This window comes from Moschus berezovskii, chromosome 12, assembly GCF_049115385.1.
Source record: "Moschus berezovskii isolate FMDL1 chromosome 12, NW_MosBer_1.0, whole genome shotgun sequence".
In the NCBI taxonomy this organism is placed as follows: domain Eukaryota; kingdom Metazoa; phylum Chordata; class Mammalia; order Artiodactyla; family Moschidae; genus Moschus; species Moschus berezovskii.
Window position 1 is genome coordinate 61,710,747 of NC_142471.1, and position 23,439 is coordinate 61,734,185.

At 36.5% G+C, this 23,439-nt stretch overlaps 1 protein-coding gene across 2 annotated transcripts in view; it reads left to right on the forward strand.

Moving 5' to 3' along the window:
* The window catches only part of HELLS (helicase, lymphoid specific), a 39,953-nt gene extending 24,010 nt beyond the window's left edge, over positions 1-15,943 (forward strand). For both annotated transcript variants that reach the window (XM_055425040.2, XM_055425041.2), the window contains exons 14-22: positions 544-683; positions 788-926; positions 2,218-2,301; positions 2,386-2,505; positions 3,072-3,188; positions 3,497-3,656; positions 6,330-6,426; positions 6,507-6,583; positions 13,192-15,943. In XM_055425040.2, coding sequence (XP_055281015.1) covers positions 544-683; positions 788-926; positions 2,218-2,301; positions 2,386-2,505; positions 3,072-3,188; positions 3,497-3,656; positions 6,330-6,426; positions 6,507-6,583; positions 13,192-13,286 — 1,029 coding nt within the window. In that variant the 3' untranslated portion in view covers positions 13,287-15,943. The remainder of the gene's footprint in view (positions 1-543; positions 684-787; positions 927-2,217; positions 2,302-2,385; positions 2,506-3,071; positions 3,189-3,496; positions 3,657-6,329; positions 6,427-6,506; positions 6,584-13,191) is intronic.
* Positions 15,944-23,439: the final 7,496 nt, after the last annotated feature.

Below are 23,439 nucleotides of genomic sequence, written 5' to 3' on the forward strand. Positions count from 1 at the left end.
GACTTATGTGTTTCTTTTCAAAGTACTTATGGTTATGCATCTTTGTTTTGTATAATCATTAGACCATTTTTATTTTAATTAAAGGAATCTCTGGCTTTTTAGCTGTTAGAAAATTAAACTAGTTGTCTATTGGGAGGAATTTTATTGCTGTATTATACCAATCCAAAGAAATACCCTCTGTAATGATACACAGGGTCTTATTTCAGCCCAAAGCTATTAAATTCCTTTATATAAATTCAGAAGTTTTGTCTATCATTTTTTTCCATTGTGATATGAATGTATTAACTCTGAAACTAGATATGGGCATCAGTGTTAATATAATGAAATTTCACAGGAAAACATTTGCATTTGGCTATAGTTTATGGATCCTTGGTTTTGCACCTTTGAAAATTATGAAATTCAATAATGAAAGACAAGTTTTTTAAAAGAAATATCTTAAAATACTTTGTACAAAAAAATATTATGCCCCACGTTGTATATATGTATATATAGAATTTAAGGGTATGCTTTTTAAACATATTTCTTTAATTTGTTCTATTACAGAAAGAAACAGTTGAGCTGAGTCCCACTGGACGACCAAAACGCCGAACTAGAAAGTCAGTAGATTACAGCAAAATAGATGATTTCCCTAATGAATTAGAAAAACTAATTAGCCAAATACAGCCAGAGGTAGACCGAGAAAGGTGTGAGTTTAAAAATAGATTTTTTAAAAGTATTCTTTAAACTGTGTTTTTGGTTTTTTTTTTTTTTTAATTTCTTGTATTCATGGATTATATATTTTGGGCAGAACTATTGTGGAAACAAATGTCCCTATAGAATCTGAAGTTAATCTGAAATTGCAGAATATAATGATGCTACTTCGGAAATGCTGTAACCATCCATATTTGATTGAGTACCCTATAGATCCAGTTACACAAGAGTTTAAGGTAAATACTATTTAATAATATACTATTTTGATTTCTGTGACTTTTTTATGTCGTGTGAAAGTGTCATTTTGTTATTATTTGCAGTAAATACTTTGCTGTTTGTCATGAAGATTGTAATCCTTTTAGTAAGTAGAGATGATAGTCTTCTCCCCCCAGATAAAGGTTGTTTTCTATATGTAAGCTAACTAATATTTTATTTATATGTTTTATATAAATAGCTAAGAATCCTCCTAAATTTAGAGTTACATTAGAAATTATGTTTTTTTAGTAACCAGCTGGCTTCTACTCCATGTTTTACTTACTGTCTTAGAGGCTGTCACCTTTTCAGTATTCCTTTAGTTAGTGTTCAGCTTGTCAAAGTCAATCTGACTGCTCATTGCTTAAATTTCAACAAATAGCCACAGAACAGAACAAAAAATTGATGTTGAGTTGCAGGCTCCCAGATTAAATGAATGAAATTGGTCTCTTGGGTGGTTGATGGGAAGACAACATATATTAAGTGACATCCGTTCTCGGTAACTCTAAATAACCCTATTTTAGAGTAGGTTCCTCATCCTTGTCATACTGACATTTGGGTCCAGATAATTCTTTGTTAAGGAGATACTGTCTTGTGGGCTATAGGCCAGTTGTCCAGCATCCGTAGCCTCTAGCCACGAGATGCTACAGTAATTCCCCTCCCCCAGCTGTGTCAACCTGAAGTATATTTCAGGCACTGCCCAGTATACCCTGGGGGTGGAGGGCAAATTTGCCCCAATTAAGAATGACTGCTTTAAAGCTTTTCATTGAACAAGGGAGAAGATAATCTCTGGAGGGGGTTGATATTTCATCAGAAGATTAATTTCATCTTTGATACTTAGGTTACTTACAAGCTTTTACACTTTCTTTCATTTCTACTAAGAATTTTGGCAGTAATTTTCATACACATCTGGTTGAAAATGTACTCATATAAAGAATAAACCTCAACATTAAGTTGAACTTAATGTTTTATTATATAGAGTTTTGGGATGAGGGGTGAGTAGGATAGATTAAGTATACACTTAAACTATAGTTTGTATTTTGTGAGATCATTGATTTTAAATTCTAGAGTATATCTTTGCTTGAGAACTATCTCCTGATAAAAAAGGTCAAATACAAAGTTAGTTTAAAAGGTGGGACTTATTTGTCATTGAAAACTTAAACCTGTAAACATGGTTTTTATTTTGACAAAAACAGATTATTATTTGTTGTGACTATTTTTTCTGTTTCTGTTTTTTTTTTTTTTTTTTTTTAATTTTTCCTTTCTTTGCTCAAGGTTGATGAAGAGCTGGTAACAAATTCTGGGAAATTCTTAATTTTGGATCGAATGCTGCCAGAACTAAAAACCAGAGGTCACAAGGTGTGGTACTTTTGATTGGGTTTTTGGCTATTATAATTATTTTTTGTTAGTAAGTATAGATACTAAGGTATATTTAAATTTCAGGTGCTGGTTTTTTCACAAATGACAAGAATGTTGGACATTTTGATGGATTACTGTCACTTTAGAAATTTCAACTTTAGCAGGCTTGATGGATCCATGTCATATTCAGAGAGAGAAAAAAATGTAAGACTGCTTATGTCATACATACTTAATTCTTTGTAACTCCTTTCTTGATTTCTGAAGTAATGTTCAATAGACCTAGGGACTCCCTGGTTGGCCAGTGGTTAAGACTGTGTGCTTCCACTGCTGAGGGCACAAGGTTGGGTCTCTGGCTGAGCAACTGGGATCCCACATGCCCTGTGGCACAGCCAAAAAATAAAAATAAAGATTTACATCCTAGGGCCTCTGGCTTATTGCCACAACCTGGGCCATAGGCATGATTATTTTGTTTCATGGGAGATGAATCTGATGGTTTTATCTCTTTTCCACCAAATTGGTCTTTGCAACTTTATGGCTTCTGGGGCTGTCAGTATTTATTTATCCCATACAGAAGTCCTATAGATGCTTGAGAACTATACCCAGCTTGAAGAATGCTGGCTTATTATATCCCATGGCACACCACTGCCTTCCCCCTCCTTTGCTGATAAACAGATGGTGATAAGATAGCTACTTACTAGTTTTTTATCCATATTCCAGGAAGGAACAGTTTCTTTCCTAATTGCTTATGTTTACATCCCTTTTGCTTTTAGATACACAGCTTCAACACAGATCCAGATGTGTTTATCTTTTTAGTGAGTACCCGAGCTGGTGGCCTGGGCATTAATTTGACTGCAGCAGATACTGTTATCATTTATGATAGTGACTGGGTAAGTTGGAAGTGTAGCAATAGACAGATTATATTTCCATTCTAATCTTTCATTGTATATTTTGCAATTTTATTTACCTATTTTGAAAACATATCCACTGTAAGATGAGAATCATTTCTTTGTCAAGTGTTCTGTGTATAAAGACTTAAACATATTTTATCACTGAAGTAACGCTTAGAAGCCTAAATTGAGTTAAGGCATTGTTTAAAAGATTCTGGTTGGATCATCCTTATTGACTCTACCACGTAGTATGAGTTTAACTAATTTTAACTTTAAACTGTTAAATGTTTTTCTTTTTAACTTTTAAGAACCCCCAGTCTGATCTTCAGGCCCAGGATAGATGTCATAGAATTGGTCAGACAAGGCCAGTTGTTGTATATCGTCTTGTTACAGCAAATACTATTGATCAGAAAATTGTGGAAAGAGCAGCAGCTAAAAGAAAATTGGAAAAGTTGATCATCCACAAAAGTAAATAATATTTTGTAGTACTTTTTTGCTTCAGTTGTCTATTGTGTGTTGTGAGTTTTGTTATTGTTGTTACTTTATAAAAGAAATCAATGCAGGATTTAAATAGGCAGTGGGGAATTTGAAGCTATGTGTACTTTTAAAGTATCTTAAAGTCTGAAGTCTGTCATGATGTTACTGATTATTCTCTTTTTTCATTAAAAAGTTTTATTGAAGTATAGTTGATTTCTAATATGTTAGTTTCAGGTATACAGCATAGTAATTCACAATTTTTATGTATTTTACTCCATTTAAAGTTATTGAAAAATAATGACTTTACTGCCCCTTCCCTTCTCCCCACTAACCACTGGTTCTCTGTATCTGTGAGTCTGTTTTCTTGTTTGATTTTTTGGATTCCACATAAAAGTTTTAGCATACAGTATTTGTCTTTCTGTCCTTTTTCACTAATCATAATACCCTCTAGGTTCATCCATGTTTCGAATGGCAGAATTTCTTTTTCTTTATGATAACTATTACTCCATTTTGTACTCTTCCTTGTCCATTCATCAGTTGAACACTTCGGTTACTTCCATATCTTGGCTGTCATAAATAATGCTCCTATGAACATTGGGAGGCATGCATCTTTTCAAATTAGTACTTTTGTTTTCTTCAGATATATACCCAGGAATAGAATTGCTGGATCATATGGTATTGTGTTGGCCAAAGAGTTCATTCCAGTTTTTCTGTAACTATCTTACAGGGTGGGATGGATTAAGAGATTGGGACTGACATATGTACACTATTATGTATATTGGTAACTAATGAGAACTGACTGTCTAACTCAGGGAACTCTACTTAGTGCTATGTGGTGCCCTAAATGGGAAGGAAATCCAAAAAAGAGGGGATATATGTATACATACAGCTGATTTACCTTGCTGTACAGCAAAAGCTAACACAACATTGTAAAGCAACTATACTCCAATTTAAAAAAAAGAAGATTAAAGGTATATTGAAGTAGTGCTACAGTAAAATTACTTACTTTGCTGAGCCCCCACTATTTAAAAAATATTTGATTCCAGTATACCCTTTTCATAATTTCAATAATAGAATATTAAAAACACAGCATTTTTTATCTAGAAAAGATTCTGAGAAAGAGGGAAAGTGATGTGGGTGAGACATTGGCATTTTATGTTTTGTTCCCTGAGAGTCCTTGGAGTTCTGCTTTTGTTTATTCAATATAAAATTATGGGCAAGTTACTTGATGGCTGCCTTACAAAAAATTGAAAATCCTCTTATGTACATTTTAAAGCATAGAGAAATCATAATGTTGAAAATCACTAACAATTTATGCTGCTTTTCTACTCACAAAAGCTTTCTCCACTGTATTTGATTTTGAGAGAAATAATGGATTAGGTTTTAGACATCTTTAATTTGACTTGATGGAGCATTCAGATTGTAATTAGAATTTCCACTGAAGGAAAAAGGTGTTTGGTCCAAGTAAGATTTTGTGCAGATTAAAGTTTTTTCACCTGTGCTGCTTTTAGGTATTTGAATGATGAAATAAATTGTATTTTGTTTATTGAATTTGGTTTAAATTGTGTGTGCTTAGTTGCTCAGTTGTATCCGATTTTTTGTGACCCCGTGGACTGTAGCCCACTAGGTTCCTCTGTTCATGGGGGTTCTCCGGGCAAGAATACTGGATTGGGTTCCCACACTCTTCTCAAGGGGACCTTCCCAACTGAGGGATCGAACCCAGGTCTCCCTCATTGCAGGTGAATTCTTTACCAACTGAGCCACCAGGGAAGCCCAAGAATACTGGAGTGGGTAGCCTATCCCTTCTCGAAGGGAACTTCCCAACCCAGGAATCAAACTGGGGTCTCCTGCATTGCAGGTGGATTCTTTACCAGCTGAGCTACCAGGTGATTTTAAATTAGGTACAGTTTATAGTTTTATTTTTAGTAATTTTAGAGATTAATTTCAGAGAACAAGTTGAAAATAATTTTTTAAATGCTGGCAATATTTTATTGAGGTGTAATACACATACAGTAAAATTCCAAGCTAAGTGTATGGCTTGATTTATACTCAAATAATTGTCATCCATATCAAGGTAACATTTGTGTTTTCCAGGAAAGTTTCCCTTTCCAGTATTTCCCAGACTCTCTTGCTCCTTACTAGAAGGCAGTCACTATTCCAGTTTTTGTCACATGGGTTGGTTTTTCCTTTAACTTCACACCTGGATTCATTTGTACATACATATTCTTCTTTTGCCTAGCTACTTATATTTGACGTATTTGGAGATTCATCTCTGTTGTTGTGTTAGAAGTTTGATTTTTTTTTTTTAATTGCGAAATAATTCATCCATTTTTTTGTTGATTGATGTTTGGTTTACAGATTTTGGTTCTTACGAATAAGGTCCTCTTGTTACACGTATTAATGAACATATGTATTTATTTGTCCTTTGTCTTAGGGTGAGTATATATTTACCTATAGAAAACTACCAAACTTTTCCCAAGTGGACACACCATTTTACTCCCACCTGCTAAGTATGAGAATTGCAGTTGTTTTTCGTTTTCACCAATACTGGGTTTGACCGTTCTTTTTATTTAATGTTGGATATTCTGATTGGTTTGTAATGTGTTATATTTTGGTTTTAAAAGCAATTTTGAGTGTTTTTAATTTTTTGTAAATTTTTTCCAGATCATTTCAAAGGTGGTCAATCTGGATTAAATCAATCTAAGAACTTTTTAGACCCTAAGGAATTAATGGAATTATTAAAATCAAGAGATTATGAAAGGTAAGATTGTTTTACTTTAGAAAAATATAATTCATAGTTTTGATTTATCCTATAAACCTGAATATTTTGTTTTCTTATAGGGAAGTAAAAGGATCAAGAGAGAAAGTCATTAGTGATAAAGATCTGGAGTTGCTGTTAGATCGGAGTGATCTTCTTGGTAAGGATCTCTTACGGTTTTACTTACTATTTTTATGGAAACTTTGAAACATATACATAAGTAGAGAGAAGTATAATAAACCCCTGTGTATAACTCATTCTGCCCTAATAGTTTACAACATTTAGCCAATTTTGTTTCATTGCTATTTTCTTCAATCAGAATGTTAAATTCATGCCATAGCCACTTACTTTTAGGCATCTTTTATTGAGAAGAACATTTCTTAAATATCATCAGTATGTCATTATTACATTTGAGAGAGTTGACCCTAAAACTTTAATAGCAGCTAATACCAAGTTCATATCCAAATTTTTCCGCTTGCCCCAATCTTTTTACAGTTTGAATCAGGATCCAAATTCCATTGTTCTTGCTATCTTTTTCCTTCTCTATCACTTTCCTCCTCATTTTTATTCCATGCTGTCAATTTGTTGGAGAAACTGGGTTATTTGTCTACTGAAACCACCTGCATTCCAGAATTGGCCAACTTCTCCCTACCATTGTTCTTTAACTTGTTCCTCAATCTACTTATTTTCTGTGAAGTGGTAAATAGCTGTGAAACTATCTTTACTGGCTTAATAAGATCCAAGTTCTGTATTTTAGGAAAATCAGTGCTTTGTTCTCATTTTAAATCATATAAAGAGATGCATCATGTCTGGGTTTCTTATATTTAGTTAAAATTAAGATTAATCAGTTGGTTCAGCTGATGTTCGTTTAGTTTTCTGTTCTTCTATTTAACCTGATTTTTTTAGCGTTTATTTATTATGGTTTAGAACCATTATTTTTTTTTGAGCATTACAAAATGTGATTTTCTTACTCTGTCATTCCTTTATTAGCTGGAATTAGTCTATTATAACTTTCCCATATAAATTATTTGATTACTCTGATATATGATCTGTATAAGCAAGATAGGGCTTCCCTGGTAAGTCAGTTGGTAACGAATTTGCCTGTAGTGCAGGAGACCTCGGTTTGATCCCTGGGTCAGGAAGATCTCCTAGTGAAGGAAATGGCAACCCACTCTAGTAATCTTACCTGGAAAATCCTATGGAGGAGCCTGGTGGGCTGCAGTCCATGGGGCTGCAAGATAAATTGCTTCTTTTATGTATAAATTGTAAAAATAATGAGTCGATGCCTACAAATGGTGATCGTAAGTTATTTTGAATACAAATAAATATGTAAAACTCATCCTTTCCTGCTCATTCTGTAACATGGGTATCTATGCTCTTGATTATTTATGTGTATTGTATCTCCAAAGTAGAAATAAATAATGGTATCTTTTCTTAATTGTGTTCAGCAGTGTTACATTAGTAGCTTGCTATTGGTGATGGCAGGCATAGAAACAGGAAAAAGATAAACTACAGCCCTTTTTGGGGAATAGGGAGTCTGTTGTTAAAACACCAGCACACCACTGGGTATCGCGTCATGATATCTTCAACTTAGTTTCAAATAGCTCTTCTAAAATTTGTCATCTTACTGAGTTGAGAGAATTCTTTATATATTCTGGACACAAATCCTTTATCAGATATATATTTTGCAAATATTTTCTCCCAGTCTTAGTATTTCCTTTGTGTCTCTTAAAGAGCAGAAGGAAAAATTTTGAAGTTACATTTATCTTTTGTTGTTATTACTCACAATTTTGGTGTTGTATCTAATCGTTGCCTAGCAAAATTGTGATTTTTTTTTTCTTCTTCTTCTTTTTAACTAAAAACAATTTTTTTGGCCACACTGCATGGCATGTGGGATCTAGTTTCCTGACCAGGGTCTAAACCACACCCCTTGCACTGGTAGCGTGGAGTCTTAACCACTGGACCACTAGGGAAGTCTGATGTTTTGAGAGTTTTATAGTCTCATATTTGAGTTAATTTTTGTGTAGGGTATAACGTAAGGGTCTTAATTCATTTTTTTGCACGTTGTCCAATTGTCTCAGTACAATTTATTGAAGATTATTCTTTCCCTTTTGAATTGCCTTGGCACCTTTGTTGGAAATCTGTTGATCGTAAATGTGAGGGTTTTTTCTATACTCTCAGTTCTCTCCTATTCCTGTTAATCTGTTTGTTAATCCTGTGCCAGTACCGCACTGTCTTGATTATTGTTTTATGGTGAGTTTTGAAATTGTGAAGAGTGAATCCTCCAGTATTGTTCTTTTTCAAGTTGGTTTTAGCTGTTCTGAGTTCTTTGCATGTTTATGTGAATTTTAATTTTTATATAATACAGGAAAAATATGAGATAAAGATAAACCATTATGGCCAAATCTTAAATGTATTATCAAATAAGCAGTAGCAGCATAGAAGGCATACAGGATAGGGTAACATCTTAAAATAATAATTGACATTCAGTTCAGTTCATTTCAGTCGCTCAGTCGTGTCCGACTCTCTGCCACCCCATGAATCGCAGCACGCCAGGCCTCCCTATCCATCACCAACTCCCGGAGTTCACTCAAACTCATGACTGAATAAAAAAGAACTAGATTCTGAAAACCCACTTGACATACCATCATAATCAACCTCATAATTCTTAAATATGACAAAGAAAATGTTCTTAATCTGAAAAAATGCATTCATTTAGTAAATTAGTATGAAAATCAAGAACAATTGAGTGTAACAACTGTCACTCCAACTGTACATTGTAAAACAATGCCATGTACAAGAAAGTCTTAACTAATGCTATAAGATAGTAAAAATAGGAATAATTAGTTTCATTATACTGCTTTTGCAGGTGGTATAATTATCACCATAGAAAATCTGAGGGAATCTAAAAGTTAGAATTCAAAAAATTTGCTGTAGATTAATAGTATGTGTATTCAGTTCAGTTCAGTCGCTCAGTCGTGTCCGACTCTCCGTGACCCCATGAATCATAGCACGCCAGGCCTCCCTGTCCATCACCAACTCCCGGAGTTCACTCAAACTCATGTCCACAGAGTCGGTGATGCCATCCAGCCATCTCATTCTCGGTCGTCCCCTTCTCCTCCCGACCCCAACCTTTCCCAGCATCAGAGTCTTTTCCAGTGAGTCAACTCGTTGCATGAGGTGGCCAAAGTATTGCAGTTTCAGCTTTAGCATCAGTCCTTCCAATGAACACCCAGGATCGATCTCCCTTAGAATGGACTGGTTGGATCTCCTTGCAGTACAAGGGACTCTCAAGAGTCTTCTCCAGCACCACAGTTCAAAAGCATCAATTCTTCGGCGATCAGCTTTCTTCACAGTCCAACTCTCACATCCATACATGACCATGGGAAAAACCGTAACCTTGACTAGACAGACCTTTGTTGGCAAAGTAACGTCTCTGCTTTTTAATATATTATCAAGGTTGGTCATAACTTTCCTTCCAAGGAGTAAGCATCTTTTAATTTCATGGCTGCAATCAGCATCCGCAGTGATTTTGAAGCCCCAAAAATAAAGTCTGACACTGTTTCCACTGTTTTTCCATCTATTTCCCATGAAGTGATGGGACCAGATGTGTATTAGCAGTAATTATTTAGAAAACTAGATGTTTACAACAGCTACTAAACTATGACATACCTATAATTAAATATAATAATTTCTTTAAGACCTTTTAGAGAAGCTATGAAACATCCAAGGACAATAAGAGAAGGACTGAATACATGACAAATTTAACTGTATTCATGGATACAATTAATTTGTATTCCTTACATTAATCTTCTAGTTAAAATCCATAATATTAGGGCTTTTTTAAGAGCTTTGACAGGCTGTTTTTAAAATTAATATGGAATGGTAAAGGACCAAGCGCCAAGACAGTTTTGAAGAACAACAAAATACTTTATATTACGTACTAATTTTCAATTGAAAAGACTGAGGCTGGGAGGGATTGGGGGCAGGAGGAAAAGAGGACGACAGAGAATGAGATGGCTGGATGGCATCACTGACTCGATGCACATGAGTTTGGGTGAACTCTGGGAGTTGGTGATGGTCAGGGAGGCCCTGCGTGCTGGGATTCATGGGGTCGCAAAGAGTCAGACATGACTGAGCAACTGAACTGAACTGAAGATTCAATTTAAAAATCATAATAATTAAGACTGTTGAAATAACATAAGATAAATTGACTGCTGATGTGGCAAATCCAGAAAGTCATCCAAACTTTCATGGAAAAATCAATAAATGGTAAATGTCATTTCAAACCAGAGAGGGGAAATTACTAAAGGGAATGCCAAAGAATTCTCAAACTACCGCACAGTTGCACTCATCTCACACGCTAGTAAAGTCATGCTCAAAATTCTCCAAGCCAGGCTTCAGCAATATGTGAACCGTGAACTCCCAGATGTTCAAGCAGGTTTTAGAAAAGGCAAAGGCACCAGAGATCAAATTGCCAACATCCGCTGGATCATGGAAAAAGCAAGAGAGTTCCAGAAGAGCATCTATTTCTGCTTCATTGACTATGCCAAAGTCTTTGACTGTGTGGATCACAATAAACTGTGGAACATTCTTCAAGAGATGGGAATACCAGACCACCTGACCTGCCTCTTGAGAAACCTGTATGCAGGTCAGGAAGCTACAGTCAGAACTGTACATGGAACAACAGACTGATTCCGAATAGGAAAAGGAGTGCCTCAAGGCTGTATATTGTCACCTTGCTTATTTAACTTCTGTGCAGAGTACATCATGAGGAACGCTGGGCTGGAAGAAGCACAAGCTGGAATCAAGATTGCTGGGAGAAATATCAATAATCTCAGATATGCAGATGACACTACCCTTATGACAGAAAGTGAAGAGGAACTCAAAAGCCTCTTGATGAAAGTGAAAGAGGAGAGTGAAAAGGTTGGCTTGAAGCTCAACATTCAGAAAACCAAGATGATGGCATCTGGTCCCATCACTTCATGGGAAATAGATGGGGAAACAGTGGAAACAGTGTCAGACTTTATTTTTTTGGGCTCCAAAATCACTGCAGATGCTGTTTGTAGCCATGAAATTAAAAGACGCTTACTCCTTGGAAGGAAAGTTATGAACAACCTTGATAATATATTGAAAAGCAGAGACATTACTTTGCCAACCAAGGTCCGTCTAGTCAAGGCTATGGTTTTTCCCGTGGTCATGTATGGATGTGAGAGTTGATCTGTGAAGAAAGCTGATCGCCGAAGAATCGATGCTTTTGAACTGTGGTGTTGGAGAAGACTCTTGAGAGTCCCTTGGACTGCAAGGAGATCCAACCAGTCCATTCTAAGGGAGATCAATCCTGGGTGTTCATTGGAGGGACTGATGCTGAAGCTGAAACTGCAATACTTTGGCCACCTTATGCGACAAGTTGACTCACTGGAAAAGACTGATGCTGGGAAATATTGGGGGTGGGAGGAGAAGGGGACGACAGAGAATGAGATGGCTGGATGGCATCACCGACTCTGTGGACATGAGTTTGAGTGAGCTTCAGGAGCTGGTGATGGACAGGGAGACCTGGCGTTCTGTGATTCATGGGGTTGGGGAGAGTCAGACACGACTGAGCAACTGAACTGAACTGAACTGAACTTGCAGATACTGCAGGCCTGGGTTCCAGAGCACTGAAATAAGCAAATCACAAAAATTATTTTCAGTGCTTATAAAAGTTATATTTATACTATAAAGTAGTCTGTATGAAATAACTGTGAAATAACATTGCCTAAAAAAACAGTATACATACTTTAAAAATACTTCATTGCTAAAAAATGCTAACCAGTATCTGAACCTTCAGCAAGTCATAATCTTTTTGGTGGAGGGTTTAAAATATTGTGAGAATCAACCAAAATTCAAGACAGACATGAAGTGAGCAAAAAATGGTTCCGATATGCTTGCTTAACATAGGGTTGCAACACACCTTCAATTTGTGAAAAATGTGTATCTGCAAAGCACAGTAAAACATGGTTTGCTGGTTTGTATCAACAATGGTAAATCTCATCATATTCAAGAATAAATTCTATATAAATTAAGTCATCAAAACTTTAAAAGCAAAACATTTAATTTAAAAAATAGGGAAATAAACCCCCTACAGGGGTTTTAGGATAGGAAAAGAATTCTTAAATAGGATGCAGAACTCTCAAACTAAATGAACAGATTAATAGGTTTTATTAAAGACTTCTGTAAAAACAATACCATAAACAGGTAAATGACAAACCACAAATATCTGCAGTACATAGTACAGGAAATTATTATCATACATAAGTAAATATCATTAAGAAAACTGAACAACTTAATAGCAAACAGTTACCAGGAATGAAGGAAACAACCATTGAACATAAAAAGATGCTTCAGTCTCCCTAGAAATCTGAGAATGCAGATTAAAACCAGAAGTAATTTCATTTCAATAGCTATCATATTGACAAAAATATAAAAGATTTCAAATTAGCTATGGGAGTATAAAGATATATTTTCATGGTGTTTTGTGTTCCTCCTTTTAAACTAACCATAATTGGGCTTTAAAAAAATACATGTATATATATATCTGAGAATATAATTCACATTGGTGTTTATTGCTAGGTATAGCTTAAATTCAGCAGAAGTGATTTTGATTAGCAAACTGGTGTTTCAGTTTGTTCCCTGGTGGCCAGTTCTTGTTTTAATAAGAGGAGAGTTCTTTTTAATTTTGTACACCTTTTTTTTTTTTTAATACCTGTTTATATATTTTTCTCTTAGATCAAATGAATGCCTCAGGACCAGTTAAAGAGAAGATGGGGATTTTCAAGATACTAGAAAATTCTGAAGATTCTAGTTCTGAATGTTTGTTTTAAATTGGAGCTAAAAGAATGTCTTCAAAAAGTTATTGTTCACATCTAGTGATCTGTATTGGTGTTAAAATCCACATTTTTCACTCTACTTTGATTATATCAGTTTACATAATATAACTGTACCATTGCATAATTTTTGAAACTTATTAAGAGCAAATACATATATTAAGAGTAAATTTAGATTTTCAGTTAATTTTTCAGGTTCGGTAGTACTCTTGGGTACAGGCTGATGTGTACTTAACCACTACCAGATGTATACAGTCTTCCTGTGGAAGTTTAATGTTTTTCCCTCACCCTCCTTTTTAGCAGTACACTTCATGGGTTTTTGGTACTTCAGTTATGGAGTAGACTTTGGATGGGGGAAAGACTGGGATGATACTGTCCATTGTTTAAATAAGAAACAGTTTTATTTTTAGGGTCTATTACTATAAAATGCTTTGCCAAATAAATATTTGTTATAAGATGATCTCAGATTATTTTTTCAGATAAATAATGGCTCAGGTGAAATAACGTCAAAAGTCTTGACTACCATTTTGATTTATCAGTACTTTACACATATGTCATATATATAAAGATTTCAACTGGACACTGGGTCAATGCAGAGAAGGCTTTGGAAGAAATTACAGGTTCTTGACAAAAGAAATTGGTTCTAGAAATTGGAAGTGGCAGGGTACCATGCAAAACAGGAACAGAAAAAGAGAGAAGAGACCCTGAAAATTATAGCAGGGAGGGGTTAAACTAAGACTTAGGAATATAAGTAACACAGGATGCCTAACAGAGGAGCATAGAGGCCAAGGTGGGAATCATTTCGGCCCTATATGTGTGTGAAACTGAGGAAGAGAAATGCTGAATGCTGCCAGAAGCACACATTTCTGTGTAGGTTGTTACTCTTAGTGCCATGTATATTCCAACGTAGATCAGATTCTCTCTGCTTTAGGGCAGTGGAAGCTAGGTAGGACTTAGAAGAAAAACTATTTTGAGAGAATATTCAGCCAAAGTAAAGAACGGACAACAGAGTGGATTTTCTTTAAAGTAGAAATATTTACCAGTCTCTGACGAACTATCATCATAACCTTAGTTGGTTGCTTCCATTCTGTTACATTCATCTCAGATGATTATTTCATTTGAGTTTATCTCTGTCCTCATATTTCTGATCCTTCCTCTGGTCTTGCTCCCTTGTCCTCAGAGAAAAACAATCAGAAAAGAACTTCTAAAAGTTGCCACCATTGCATCTGTAAACCTACCAGTACCTGTGCCCGTGTATCCTTTCCTTTTATGGATTTAGTCTATCCTACCTAAAGCCAACAGAAACACCCCATTTCTTGTTGTACAGCAAACTCCTTGAAAAGTATATATTCACTGTTAACTTGTTTGACTTGCATTTTTTGTCCTGAATCCATTCCGTTCAAATTTTTTAAGTCTCCAGTGACCTCTGAGTCATTTTGAGTCCAACCTCAAAGATCATTTACTTGATCTTTCAGAAGCATTTCATATAGATGTTTAATTTCCACTAACCAGTTTCTGTAGTTTCCAAGTTTTTAGCAGACACATTTGTCTGGTTCTTCCTACTTTGGCTCTTTCTCAGTCTCCTTTGCTATTTATTTGACTCATTAGAATCTCCCAAGAGAACTTGGGACTCCCTTGATGGCTTGTTGCTTTAAATACCAACTGTGTATTAAATGGGTTTCCCTGGTGGGCCTGCAATGTGGGAGACCTGGTTTCAATCCCTGGGTTGAGAATATCCCCTGGAGGAGGGCATGGCAACCCACTCCAGTATTCTTGCCTGGAGCGTCACCGTATACAGGAGCCTGGTGGGCTACAGGCCATGAGGTCATAAAGAGTTGAACACGCCTGATTGACTAAGCACAGCACATGTGTTAAATGCCAACTTTGTAGTGGTGACTCAGATTTATATCTCCAGCCAGAATCTTTCTCCTGAACTCGCTTCCAACTGCCTACTTCACATTTTTACTTGGTTGCCTGATAAACTATCCCAATCTGAACTTCATGAACTTATTATCCATTCATGTGGTTATTTTTCAGCTTCTGAAACCCTGTATTATCTCTTGTGTTCTCTATTTTGAGATTTTAATGACTTCAATCATTTTACTGTTACTTTAGTTTCCAGATTTTAGTTTACAGGGCAAGGGGAACAGATGTATTCGTTCCATGATATTGAAACATGTTCCCTGCTTCATCTGTATGAAAAGGTTTTCTCAAACCAGGACTTGTCTTCCATCACTTGGTCAAACTGCCATGAAAAATAGTTCATTAGCTTTATTATTCAGTGGGCCATTCTGTATTATGAGGCAGATCCTGAATGTATTGGGAAGTATAGTGAAAGTGGTACTTGACCATTTCCAGGCAAACATGTTTGATGGAATTTTTCAGTAATAGCAATTTGATTTGTTTAGTCTTAGAACTTGAAGTAATAATTATGAAAAGCCTGAAATGCAATAATATTTATATTCAAAACATTAAATAAGTGCTTCTAGTTTTAAATTCTATACTCTTTATTTCAAAACTTGGTTTTGGTTTTGAGCTTTTTAACTTAATGCTACTTAAGTTTTTATGATTCTATTTACTGTATTAGTATATCTTCACAAATAACATACTATGTATTAATACTTTACCATCAATTGTGGTTATAAAAATCAAGCCCAGGGAATCCTATTTATGAGTAAAATTAAAGATATCTTTTTGGTCTTTATTTCTTTGGAATCACTGTTATCACTGGTTTATAACTGCTACATTCAGAGAAGAGGTAACTTAAAATCTAGGGAAACTTGTCTGTTACATACATTTTACATCCCTAATTTAGGTAATGATTTTAATTCTAAATTGATTTTATTAAAAGATAAATTTTTAAAGTGAATTATAAAAACAAATTTTTACTTTTTCTCAATTTTATTTTTGACTTAGAAGTGGCAAACTATGCTTAAAATACCACATGTTGTAATTAGTCCTGTGGTACATAGCTGAGACATGAGTTTGACAACAATACCAAGTAAATGACAGCCAGATACAAGAGAAATGCTGACTTTCTAGGTGTTCTTTGGTACCAATATAAAGTGTTAATACTTACAGGTACCTGTACTTGATGGTATGGTAGTTGGTCATTCATATGATCTGGAATGTGCTTGTTAGACACTTTGTTTAGATCTGATTGAAATGAATACACATTGAAAAACTCAAATTCCTGAGCTGTGTCCACAGGTTCTAGTGCGGAAATGCAGCCACAGAGACTAAATCAATTTGTCCATAATTTTTCCTGAGCTCCCTTTGAATCTTATCTCCTTCAGTAAGGTCAATGTACAGATCTGCCCCCAAGACACATCTCTGGGTCTTTTTTTTAATCTCTTCCTGTGTCAACTATTTTAGATTCCTCTGTCATTGCAATATTTGCTTAAAAGTCACCATCTTAAGGTCTTTGATAGTGGGGGGGATCATATCAGCTGTTACTCTGCAGTATTTCAGGATGTTTATAAAACACTAATGTATGCCTGCTTTGTTTTCAGTACTCGGCATCCACACCTACACAATTAACATGCTCAGATGAAGATTTCATTTCTTAGTTTTAAAAAGTTACTAAAATATAAAATAGCAGTTATTACAGAAGCATACCAAATTTCATTTTTACTTTTTGTTGAGATATAACATCTCAATAAAGAAATCTTATGTTCAGTTTGGTATATCACTGTGTAGGTACCATCCAGATTAAGATGGGGTGTTTCTTTTCAGAAGGCTGTCTGCCCTCTTCTACCCCAAGGTAATCACTCTTCTAATTTTCATCACCATAGACTATTTCTACATAGCAAAATCTATGACAGGTATGCAAATTAACCAGGTTTGGGAAATGTTAACATTTCTCAGTACCCATGAAAACCTTTGGTGAGAAGAGCAATTACACAGATTTCTTGTCCTTCTTTCCTCTTATTCTGTAACTATTTGCTACTGCATTTTTGAGTAAGGATTTTAGTTACTGCTGTCACTACCAATACTAAGTATTTCTCTGGATTCCTGAAAGATATGAATCTCATCTTAATGTTTAATCAAAATGAGATTGCTGACCTGACTACCTGTACTGGGGAACCAGGCACAGACTCATTTGGGAGCGTGGGGTCCAGGAGTCTTTTTTTAACTTTACCCTATTTATCTCATCATCAAGATTCTATCGGCTATGTTCCTATTTTTTCCCTCCATCTTCCAACGAATTAACTTTGTACAGTACTAGGGTGCATGACGAGAGATACTAGAATATGATACTCTTTGGTACAAGACAGGTTTAATCTTTTCATGGGAGAGAATGGAAGCTCAAGTTCTGAGTGGACCTGAAGATGTACCAGCAGTGACAGAGGGGATCAATAATTGGTCAACTTGTTACTGTTTGGACATGATCAGTCACATTCCTCACTCAGATGTGTGAGTGGTTGGCTCCTTGGCATTCAGCTGTCATGCTTACCATTCAGCTGTCAGGCTTACATTTCACTTAAGAATGTTCCTAATCACCTCTGTTTTCCAGCTCCCAAAGAACCACACTCTTGCCAATCTTCAGCCTCTCATCAAGATTGGTTGCTAAATCTGTTTTCTTGATTGTATAAGAGAGCGTGTTGGAAACATGCAGCAGGAATAAAGTTAGAAGAATCCAGTGAACACAATGGATAAAGAAATGTTTATATTTAATTCTAGCTTCCTATAATTAAAAATGAAAAACCTCATATTGGTTTATTTAGTGCTAAACAGAAGAGAGGGCTTCCCTGGTAGCTCGGCTGGTAAAGAATCTGCAATGTGGGAGACCTGGGTTCAATCCCTGGGTAGGGAAGATTCCCTGGAGGAGGGCATGGCAAGCCACTCCATTATCCTTGCCTGGAGAATCCCCATGGACAGAGGAGCCTGGTGGGCTATATAGTCCATGGGGGTTGCAAAGAGTTGGACATGACTGAAAACTAAGTACAGTAACACAGCAAACAGAACAGATTAGAAAAACTACTCACAGATTCGTTAACAACAAAGGCAAAGAGACTCTTCCAAAACCAGATCACCCACAAAGAAAGATTAGGTAGACAGCAGATGTGTTATTTTAACAGACTAAAAATTTCAATGTGCTGAAGAAAAAAAACCCCAACCAAGAATCACATCTATTTAAATATGAGGGAACAGTGATGAAGATACTTCAAGTTATACAAGTTTTGCTATGCAAAAAGATACAAGGTGATTGGCCCAACCCTGTGCAACAGCCTAATGGAGAATCCACATTTCTGACATGGCTCTTTTTTTTTTTTTATCATGCTGTGTAGCATCTGGGATCTTGGTTCCCAGACCAGGGATGGAACCCATGCCCATTGCAGTGTAAGCATGGAATCTTAACCACTGGACCACCAGGGAAGTCCCTGACATGGCTGTTTAGTACCTCACTGAAGTGAAGTGAAGTGAAGTGAAAGTTGCTCAGTTGTGTCTGACTCTTTGTGACCCCATGGACTATAAAATCCATGGAATTCTCCAGACCAGAATACTGGAGTGGGTAGCCTTTCCCTTCTCCAGGGGATCTTCCCAACCCAAGGATTGAACCCAGATCTCCCGCAATGCAGGTAGATTCTTTACCAGCTGAGCCACAAGGGAAGCTATACCTCACTGAGGATCACCCTAATTCAGTAGTTCAAAATGTAGGCCATTAAAAATTTTTTAATTGAGGTACAGTTGACTTATCAAAAACATGAACAACCCAATCAAAAAAGTGGGCAGATGATCTAAATAGACCATTTCTCCAAAGAAGATATATAGGTGGCCAAAAGGCACATGAAAAAATACTAAATGTCATCAATTAAATAAATGCAAATCAAAACTTCAATGAGGTATCACCTTCAGTCAGAATCATCAAATGTCTACAAATAATAAATGCTGAAGAGAGTATGGATATAAAGGAACCCTCCTACAGACTGTTGGTGGGAATATCAATTGGTACAGGATAGAGGATAGTAGGGAGGTTCCCCAAAACATTAACAATAGAGCTACGATATGATCCTGCCATCCCACTCCTGGGCACTTCTCCAGAAAAAACTATAACTTGAAAAGATACATGCACTCTCTTATGTTCAGGACTATTTACTATAGCCAAGACCTAAATAAATGTCCATCAACAGATGAATGGATAAAGAAGATGTTATGGGCAAAGATACTGTGTACACAATGCATTTCATGCAGTGTCTGTTAATGTTCAATAAATGACAGGTTCCATTATCACCATCAGTACTACATTTTATTTTTATTAATAACAATTTCAGTAATGATACCAAAGTTCAGTCGCTCAGTCGTGTCCGACTCTTTGCGACCCCATGAACCTCAGCATGCCAGGCCTCCTTGTCCATCACCGACTCCCGGAGTCCACCCAAACCCATGTCCATCGAGTCGACGATGCCATCCAACCACCTCATCCTGTCATCCCCTTCTCGTCCTGCCCTCAATCTTTCCCAGCATCTGAGTCTTTTCCAATGACATGGTGCTTAAGTAGAAGAGTCAAAATCCAAACCATAGTCAGAATCTTTCAGACATACTATTATGTCTTGCAAAATACTAAAACAAAATCTCCATTCCTTGGAGAAAGACACTAACTGATTGTTTCTCTGAAGGAGAAAATGATTCTCTTTCCACCCAAGTTACACTCCTTTCATTTCAACTATGAATATGTAGCTGCAATTCTGAAGCATGTTCTGCATTTCTGAACTGCAGAACCCACAGAGAATTTTTAGGAGAGCAATTCTCTTTGTCCACAACAAGTAGATCTTGTTAAAGACTTTTGACAATTGATATGGAAATTTGGAGGAGGGGAAGATAAAACAGTCTTTTGGGTTTACTATATCAGCAAATAACAGATTTGAAATGAGAAGACCTGGATATCAGTTACTGCTCTGTCCAAGTACACCCTGGATAAGGCAACCTGTCTAAATCTATTAAGAGGAAACATTTTCTCTGCAAGTCTGAATAGGGCATTGACAAAAGCGTAAAAGGCCAAAAGGAAAGCCTTGATAAATTACAAAGGATCAGTTGCATAAAGACTGTTTTCTGGCCATAATGAAATAAAATTAGAAGCTAATAAAAGATTTAATGAAATTAAAAAAAAACATGCTTTGCTAGTATGCAGATCATTGAAAAATGAATAAATATAATTTTTAAGGCATACTATGTCAGAATATGTATTGCAGAGTTCAACCTTAATTTTGAGGGAAATTTATTGTGGTAGAAATAGATGGGGGAAAAGAAACTGACAGATTTGATTTTCTTTGGCTCGATAATTACTGTGGATGGTAACTGTAGCCATGAAATTGAAAGACTCTTCCTCCTTGGAAGAAAAGCTATGACAGACCTAGACAGAGAAAAAAGCAGAGACATCACTTTCCTGACAAAGGCCGACATAGTCAAAACTCTGGTTTTTCCAGTAATCGTGTATGGATGTGAGAGTTGGACCATAAAGAAGACTGAGCACTGAAGAATTGATGCTTTCAAATTGTTGTGCTGGATAAAACTCTTGAGAGTCCCTTGGACAGCAAAAAGATCAAACCAGTCAATCATAAAGGAAATTAACCCTGAATATTCATTGAAAGGATGGATGCTGAAGCTCCAGTACTTTGGCCACCTGATGTGAAGAGCCAACTCATTGGAAAAGACTGTGCTAGGAAAGACTGAGGGCAGGAGGAAAAGTGGGCAACAGAGGATGAGATGGTTGAAGGACATCATCGTCTCAATGGACATGAGTTTAAGCAAACTCCAGGAAATAGTGAAGGACAGAGAAGCCTGGCATGCTGCGGCCCCCGGGGGCACAAAGCGTGGGACATAACTTAGCAACCGAACAACAACAACAACAACTGTGTGTGTTTGCTGCAGACCTCCTGTTTCAGAGGGACCTTGCTTTCTAAACACAAATGAGGCTTGGAAATTTCAGTCTACCTTTTACAGGCCACTAGCCTCCCCCTCGGAGAAGGCAATGGCACCCCACTCCAGTACTCTTGCCTGTAAAATCCCATGGACGGAGGAGCCTGGTGGGCTGCAGACCATGGGGTCGCTAAGAGTCGGATACGACTGAGTGACTTCACTTTCACGCATTGGAGAAGGAAATAGCAGCCCACTCCACTGTTCTTGCCTGGAGAATCCCAGGGACGGGGGAGCCTGGTGGGCTGCCATCTATGGGGTCACACAGAGTCGGACACGACAGAAGTGACTTACCAGCAGCAGCAGCCTCCCCTCTAACCTTTGCATTTGCATCTTTGGGGTTTGTCAAGCTTCCAATCTGTCATCCCCATCTTAGCAACTCCTGAAAGCCTTCCTGGTTTCTTCTTTCCCTTTGTAGGGTCTCTCTGTGTAGGCCAAGCTTGATCTTCAGTCCAAACCCCAAATTAGCAAATGTTCCCGGTCTGAATCACTTTGCTGTATTGCAGAAATTAAAACAACAGTGGCCAATGCTGTTCAACTAACCTCCAAAGGACTTCTCTGGAGTTAAAATTCATGTAGTTCTCATTTACCCACTGTTTTCTGGTGTCTTAAAACAAACAAACAAAAAACAAACAACAGGTTCTGTATCTGGCTTTTTCTAGTTACTGCAGCAGGAACACTGGGCTGTTGCAACTTATTATATCTTACTCGAAAAGGGAAATCCCATCAGTTTTTAACTTCTCAATGCAGAGTATATTTTCACTATAATAAACCTTAGCTTTTGGATATGCTGAATCCTTTCTATTTTTTCTAGTGAATCATGGAAGCTGGGGGAGTCTTCCCAAAACTCGTGATACAAAAACATAGCCTTTCAAATGAAAAGATGCCAATTATTGGAGAAATGCAAATCAAAAGTACAATGAGGTACCACATCACACCAATTAAAATGACCATCATTAAAAAGTCTACAAATAACAAATGCTGGAGAGGATATGGAGAAAAGGGAACCCTCTTACACTACTGGTAGGAATGTAATTTGGGGCAGCCACTTTGGAAAACAGTATGGAGGTTCCTCAGAAAACTAAAAATAAAATTACCATATGATCCAGTAAACTTGGACATGATATACCCAGACGAGACTCTCATACCCCCAAAAGATACATACACCTCTGCATTCATAGCAGCACTATTCACAATAGCCAAGAAATGGAAACAACCTAAAAGACCATCAACAGATGAATGGATAAAGAAGATGTGGTATATACATACAATGGACTACCACTCAGCCATGAAAAAGAACAAAATAATGCCATTTGTAGCAACGTGGATGGACCTACAGATTATCATATTAAGTGAAATAAATCAGAAAGAGAAACAAATATCATATAATATCATTTATATGTAGAATCTAAAATATGACACAGGGAATTCACTGGCAGTCCAGTAGTGAGAACTCTGCACTTCCACTGCAGGGGACATGGGTTCAATCCCTGATTGAGGAACAAAGATCCTGCAAGCTGTGTGGTGCAGCTAAAAAAAAACAAAAGAGACAAATGAATCTATCTATGAAACAGACTCGAGGGCATAGAGGACAGACTTGTGGTTGCCAAGGGGGAAGGGATTGGAAGAGGGACAGACTGGGAGGTTGGGGTTAGCAGATGTAAGTTAATATACAATGAATGGATAAAGCAGCAAGGTCCTACTGTATAGCACAGAGAACTATATTCAGTATCCTATGATTAAACCATAATGGAAAAGTATATAAAAAGAACAGTATGTATATATATATATATATATATATATATGTATGCACACACACATACACACACACACACATATATATATAACTGAATCACTTTGCTTTATTGAAGAAATTAACAACACTGTAAATCAACTATATGTCAATAAAAAATTAAAAAATAGCTGTACACACTGCTATATTTAAAATAAATAACCAACAAAGAAAAGAAAATATAGCCTTCACCCCTTGTGTGATGTAGATCTGTGGTCCTGATTTCTCCCAGGTGACCTTTTTCTCCCTGCCCAAGGCCCTGGACTGACAGTGAACTTCACTTCGCTACATTGGTGGATGGAGCTCTTTTAATCCTTTATTAATAGAGAGAAGCAGTCTTGTAGACACCTAAGTTTTATGTAGTTGTTTCAAAACTTAATGCCCCATTTTAAGGCTATAATTCTGTCCTGTCCTTGGGCTAATGGGCTAATTCTGTATTCT